General features: G+C 40.7%; 1 protein-coding gene and 1 pseudogene across 1 annotated transcript; both read right to left on the bottom strand.

Moving 5' to 3' along the window:
* Positions 1–794: 794 nt before the first annotated feature.
* On the bottom strand, positions 795–1,256 carry LOC106320487. Its single transcript, XM_013758854.1, has one exon. The coding sequence runs from the start codon at positions 1,254–1,256 to the stop codon at positions 795–797; it is 462 nt and encodes a 153-aa protein (XP_013614308.1).
* Positions 1,257–1,840: 584 nt separating this feature from the next.
* On the bottom strand, positions 1,841–2,770 carry LOC106320485 (annotated as a pseudogene).
* Between the last annotated feature and the right edge of the window lie 4,501 nt (positions 2,771–7,271).

The following is a 7,271-nucleotide window of genomic DNA, read 5'->3' as shown; positions in this document are numbered from 1 at the left end:
CTGGTGATAAAGATTCAAGGAAATCAACATCAGGCTTTGTTACTACCTTTGCAGAGGGAGCTGTTTCCTGGCAATCGAAACTACAAAAGTGTGTTGCCTTATCCACCACGGAAGCAGAATACATCGCAGCAACGGAAGCATGCAAGGAGATGCTATGGATGAAGAATTTCTTGCTTGAGTTAGGAGTAAAACAAGAAAATTACAAGATGCTATGTGACAACCAAAGTGCTATTCACCTAGCAAAGAATCCAACATTTCACTCTCGCTCGAAGCACATTGACATTCGGCATCATTGGATACGAGAAGTTCTTGAAGAGAAGCTCATACATCTCACAAAGGTACACACCGACGAAAACTGGTCAGACTTTATGACCAAGGTATTACCGTTGAAGAAGTTTGAAGATTGCTGCAAAGGCACGGGGATGGCAACGGTTTCGGGCTAAATCGGGAAGGGGGAGATTTGTTGGGTTTTCCCTCATTAGCCCAAGAATAATAACTAATCAAGTTATAATCCAAGAGCCCAAGAAGAAGAGATATGTAGAGAAAAATGGAGAAGGATGAAGAAGTGTGTAGAAAAAGAAGTGTGTAGAAGATGAAGTGTGTAGAACTAACTTGTAGTCTTCACTTACTAGTATAAATAGGGGTGCTTAGCACCATTTGTAATCATCCCACATCAAGAAAACAAAGAGAGAAAACATTTGAAAGAGAGAGTTCTCAAAACAAAATCTTTGTAAACACTTTCCAAAATTATAAAGAGTCTTCTTCTTAAATCTTTTAGTTGTCTAATCCCATCTTTATCTCATTGATATTGGGTAATTTTCCCAACACTGATTAGAGAAAGAGCACTCAAAGAATAAGTGGTTCCTAGACTCCGGCTCCCTTTTGCAAAGAACACAAGTCGCATCAGCTCCAGGATCCCACTGAGTAATTCTATCCATAGTTGACAATCTGTTGCTAGCAACAAGCCAGGCCACAAACGCAAACTTAGGAGTCGCCTTCGAGAACCATATACTCCTTGACCAATTACATCTCTCCCTGGCCATTCTTAGCAACCACCAAGTTTCATGAGTTGAAAATCTTTGTTTATCCCCTGACCCACATCTCCACATATTAACATCCTCAGCATTCACTCTCAACCTCTCCCTAACAGTCTCCATTTCTGCCTCAATCTCATTTAAAACCCGAGAGCGATACCTTCTTCTTCTTTTATCCCTCATAAGAGCTTCCTCCACCGTAGCCTCTCGTTTAATGCCCATGTCAACAATGCCTCTCTTCCAATAAAGTGATTAAAAGTCCTTTCTCAGACCAATTGTCAAACCAGAATGAGGTCTTTCTTCCATTCCCCAACTTTTTTTTTATGAAAATTCCTAGCAACCTCTCTCATTTTTATCATCTTTTTCCACATCCAAGACCCCACTTGAGTGTCCTCTTTTATCTCCCAAAAATTCTTCTGCTTTAGCAAATTACTCTTTATCCATTTCCCCCACAATGAAGATCCCGAAAGCAGTCTCCATATGATCTTTAGATTATTAACTCTATTGACAACCTTGAGGTCTCTAATTCCCAATCCTCCCTCTTCCTTCGCCCCACAGACAGTAGCCCAAGCTACTTTAGCTCCTGTAGCTTTCAGCTTCCGTCAACATCATTTTCACCATTGCTAAACTCTGATAAGTCAGTCCAAAAGCCTATTGTTAAAATCTTAGAATACGAAAGGGATTCAGCGGAAGAATGAGTAAAAGCCAGTGAAAGAAACAAACGATGGTTGGCTTATATACTCATTTCAGATTAAAGTGAGGCCCTTGTTACAAACAAACGATGGTTGGTTTATAAACCTGACTATTTAAACCTAAACCGAAACCGTACCAAATTGTGATCGGCTTTGGTATCAAATCAAACCATAAAAAAAAAGTAAAGGCCGAACAAAAGGCAATGAAAGCCCAGTCCAAAATAAAAGAACCCTAAGACTCGAAATTCAAGAACATCGCCGGCAAACTTAACGACGGCGATGACTAGGCGGTCGAGCTACCTTCGGAAGCGCGTCCAAGAGTTCATTTAGCGTCGCTTCTCTTCCCTCTCCTCTGTTCCATGGCTTGTATTCAACCCCAGTCTTGAACGCCACACGTACCTCGCGGAAAGCTTTACGGATTGTACGATATAGATCTTCTCCGAATGTTTCTTTTACCGCCTCTAGATCATCGACGTTGTAGGGTTTAAACGGTACATCTCCACGTTCCTCTTCTGGCACATCATAGGCTGAGATCATCTTACCAATCCAGAGATTTCTTAGTTGGTGGGCTCTAGCGAGAGTTTCCTCTTCTGTTTCTTCTTCAGATTCCTTGTGACTCAAGCAATTATGATAGAACTTCTGAAAATCCATCCACCCCATGCTTCTTTCAATGCCAGCATACTCATCATCATCAAGGGATGGGTAAATCTAGCAAATACATTGGTCATCATCATCATTACCGTAATAGGATAAATCTATAGGATAAATCTAAAGCGTTGCATGATCAACACACTTACCTTAAGTAGAGAACATGATGCCAATAGTAGTTTTTTCTTGTTCTTGATCCAGTTTGTCTTCAAGTGTGATCAAGTAAGAACGCCTGCCATCAACATCCTCTTCTACGATTACACGTTTCTCCACCTCTGGTACCGCTTCTTGATCATCACCCTGGAGCGTGATCACGTAACCACGCCTTTCGTCAGCATTTTGTTCCATAATGACTGCTTTCTCCACCTCTGGTACCGCTTCTTGATCATGATCCATTCTTGAACAGAGTTTAAAACAGAGACAATGGCAGAGCTTTAAAAGGGAGACAGAGACGATGGCAGATTTGAAAAGAGAACGTGATACTTAAAAGAAGAAGGATGATACTTCTTTGATTAGTCGGTGCCTTATTTGGGCCTTATCCGTATTCGTCCCAAACAGTGAAATAAAAGAATCCTTAAGAAGATTGACAATGGCAAAACTTTATACTTTGTGATGATCAACAACCACAAGTGACTAGAGTTTACGCTTGTCTCTGTTTTTTTGCTCTGTTCTGGTGCTCCAAGTCTTAATCAGATGCAACATAGTGATCAAACGATGTAACGTGGCTTTAAATCGTTTGCATGTGATCAGAACCATCGTCTTACTTATTCCTCCAAATATCCTTGAAGAACAGGTTTAGACCTATTGTCTCTGTTTTGCTCTGCTTCTAGTTCTGTTACTAATGTTGGATTATGTTAGCCTTAGTCTCTTCACTAATAATTCAAATCTTTAATCAATTTCCTAGGAGTGATTATCAAACTGTGAACCGTGGTACACTTTTTCCAACGATGTTGACCAAAAAGCAACCAGGATGGTTCACAGCTATGCATCTGGGTCGGGTCCTAACGCTGCAGCTTTGAGACCTCAGATTATAAGACCAACTCACCAGCACAAAATGGCTAACCAGCTGGCTAACATAGAAGGATTACAGAAGCAGACGTTTGTTCCAAGGCCTTTATTTGGTCCAGCTCAGACCTATTTCATTCAACAACCACATCATCTCAATGCAATAGATTTTTCCATGTACCGTTATTATCCTTACATGAGACCTGAGGCTAATCATTTTTTCAGGAGTGATCAGATGTTTACTCTGACATCACCAAGTGGACAGCCAAGATCCTTTGTGTTAAGTGAGCCAGCCAATATCCTTTGCTTACTGCAATACCCAACGTAGACTCAGAGGCTCGATGATGGACCATCTTCCCACCAAGGTCAACATCAGCAGCAGCAGTCTAGGAAGCCTAGACATGTCAATTAGAGCCGAAACCCACAGTGCGAACCCATCCAGCCCTAAAAATTATCGGACTTAGGCTTAGTTTTATAAGCCTAAGCCTAAGCCTAAGCCATGGTATAAAAAACGGTTCTTGACATGATTTGTTAAGTTTTTTGTTTTCAATTAATCTCTCTGTCTCTCTCACAGATTGGTTTGGTAAGTTTAAGTGATATTTTAGTGACTTGTTGATAAAGGAAGATTTCTCTTTTGAATAGCTTTAGATGGATTCACTCTAGTCTTCTTAAAGCTTCTTTTATTACAATGCCCACTTTGTATCAATTTCCTAGGGGTGATTTCAAACTGTGAACCATGGCTCAACTCCTCAGAATCGTTTTCGCGTTGGCAGTCTTGTTTCCCAGTGATGTAAGCCTAGGCTGTCAAAGGCTCGCAAATCTATTGGATCAAAGTGATGGTAGATCCAACAAGAGGGGTGGTTCTTCTAATCAATCTGATCGACTATAAAACCGGCTGGATGATGATCTTGGACAGAATAGATTTTTTGACTGATTCCACAATCAACCACGGAGAAGAACAGCCTGATTCCACAAGCAGCCTCAATTTCCAATCAAAGAGATTCCACACAAGACTAAATGACCAAATTCACACAAAGACACAAAGACTTTGGAGAATAGAAACTAAGAAGTTTATTATTTCTTGGGTAAAGATTTCGTCCTTACATAGAGGGACCTAATGAGCTTATATAATGCTCAGTACAAAAACTTAGAAAGCTAAACAAAATGGAAACATAATGAAAATATCAAAAACTAGCCGTTAGGCTTAAACGAGGGGATATCGGCCAAAATGGAAAACGTGATCAATGTACCTGGACAACTTTGGGAAGATTCTGGGAGTCTTTGGAGCTTCTTATTGATGGAAAAAATCACCAAATGATTTGCTAGACTGAAGGAATAGAGCCGTTGGGATTTAAAGCAAATCGGCTCCAAAAATGGCAAGTTGAGATGGTGAAGAATCTGACTTATCCAGTGAGTTTTAGTGCATGGTACCAACTCTCCAAGTCATCTTAGATGTAATGAATGATCGCCTGGCTTCCAAACTTGAGTTTTGGTTGCACACTCGTTAGTCAAAGAATTACTTTCCTCAAATAGAACCAGTTCGGATGCAGTGTACGTGGCTTGGCTTGTAAATGGGATATATCTTAAACCATTAATTCTTTTGGGATAAAACCAATTCGCCGCGTGCTCTCGTTGAGTTTAGAATCTATAGCAAGTGTTTTCATTGTTAAACTCCTCATGGTTGCAAAGATATCCTTCTTTGAATGTTGTAAAGTAAAGATATGACTATATATTATTGTGTTGTGTTTGATATGAGAATACAAGATGCATATATATAGCATCAACATTAACATAATGTTAACACTAGATAATGCTAACTTTCCTAAACACTTAGATTAAATATGCTAAGAATATCTTGAAATCAACTTGTTCTTCAAGTCTTTCTTTTTAGTCTTCAGAGTCTTCATGGATTTCAGGGGTTTTATAATATTTGTCCGTAAGATACACATCATGCGGCCCAATATATCTCTAATACTCCCCCGCATGACAAACGTGGGATGCACAACGCACAATCTCCAATTACAAAGCATACCACATATGCCGTGGAAAATACATCGAGGACAGACAACCATGTCAGCAGATCTCAGGGTAAAAACTTCAACTTTGAAAATGAGGGATGAACACTTCAGCTCGTCTTTGGTCTTGATAATGAGAATACATCCCGTGGGCGCAACTGAAACTCCACAAACAATCGTCCTTAACTTGGATAGTCTATAAACAAGACTAAAAACCAACCTAAAACATGAGCATAACTAAAAATCTCCCGTAATGGTTAAACTATAACCAAAGTATCCCAAACTATGGAATATAACACAAGAAATCTCGAGAAATTCTAAACTATAGAATAATCTCTAACAAAAAAAAATATCCAAACTATGAAAAAAAAAACACTTTGAGATATTCTAAACTATAAAATAAATATCAAACAAAATTAACCCACGTGAAAGCTACAAACCCTTCTTAAACACCATTAAATCTCTCTGTAACTCTAGCATGCACCCACCAAAACCAAACAATATAAAAAAAATTCTAAGCAAAAACAAAGCATGTAAAGAAAACTATTGCAAACCCCACTAAAGCTTTTAATTAATAAAACCAAACACTTAGTTTAGTTAGAGATCACGTGAACACTAATGCAAACTTATGTTGGTTCATGTCGCATCACCGTCCCGGGATCTTGACATAGGACCTAGACGTTTCGATAGAAACAAGACTGCCTTGGTTCAGATCAAGAGAATTGATCGTGAACATGGTGGGATGAGTGAAATGATCAGAATGGATCATGGGTCTATGTCAATAAATGGATCAAAGGACATAGATGGATTGAATAGGATGAAGAGAACAAGTTGGGAGAGTTGTACAATAGCTGGACGATGTAGACGGGTAGCTCGATCAGCTGCACATCCAGTGCAGTCTAGCTCGGTCCAAGTTATGTCAGCTCAACTAGCTGAGCTACTAGCTCACTCAGCTGGGTCAGCTGGGAGTCAGCTCAACTCAGCTGGACTGAGTGTTCAGGTCTCGGGCAGTTGGGCCAGGTCCGGACTATGGTCGGGCCATATGGTCGACCCAAGGTGGCTACGGGCCGGTGGGCTCTTGTGGTCGGGCCATGGGCTTGGGATATCAGTTTGGGCTTGGGTTTGACATGCCTAGATGTTGTTGGACGTGCCTAGATGTATCTGGAAACCTCCAAGATCCAACAGGTGCAATCTGGACCGTTGATTGTAATCGATGGCCAAGATCTGTTCCGAAAGGATGCTTGGAAGGGATGTGTTCCTTCGCACATGCCCTTTGGTTTTCTATATAAAGGGAGGACGTCCAGGGATAAATTCATTCAGTCTTATTCAGTCTCATTCTGTCTGAGACAAAAGACACACGTCCTAAACAAAGAGATCCCCCAATGAGAACCGAGGATCCAAGTCGGAAGAGCAGGATCCGGGATCAAAGCCATAAGGGCACGATCCGGTTCATGGTGAGTATGGCTTTAGCCATATGAGGCCGTGGCTTTTATAAGTCACTGAGGCCAAGAGGAAGACGTATTCCTGGAGGGATATAGGCGCAAAGGACCAAGGGTCCAAGGGCGAGACGAACTGACCGATCGGTAAGGGCTATAGCGGTTGTGAGTGGTTCTATCTCTGTTTCTTTATATTATTATGTCTATATGATATATATATATATATATGTAACGTGATAGTTAACCATGTTACCACGTCATAGACCCTACTGTCATGGATGGTTACGTTGATCGCTAACCATAGCCGAGAGGTTGGATCAAAAGGGTACTAGTCTCCAAAGGTTGCGTGTTGCCAAGGGTCATGAGTTACCAAAGGTTGTGAGATACCAAAGGATGCAAGTAACCAAAAGGTACGAGATACCAAGGGTTGCAAGTATCAAA

Source organism: Brassica oleracea, unplaced genomic scaffold (assembly GCF_000695525.1).
Source record: "Brassica oleracea var. oleracea cultivar TO1000 unplaced genomic scaffold, BOL UnpScaffold00940, whole genome shotgun sequence".
NCBI lineage: Eukaryota > Viridiplantae > Streptophyta > Magnoliopsida > Brassicales > Brassicaceae > Brassica > Brassica oleracea.
This window is presented reverse-complemented; position numbering and strand designations above follow the sequence as displayed.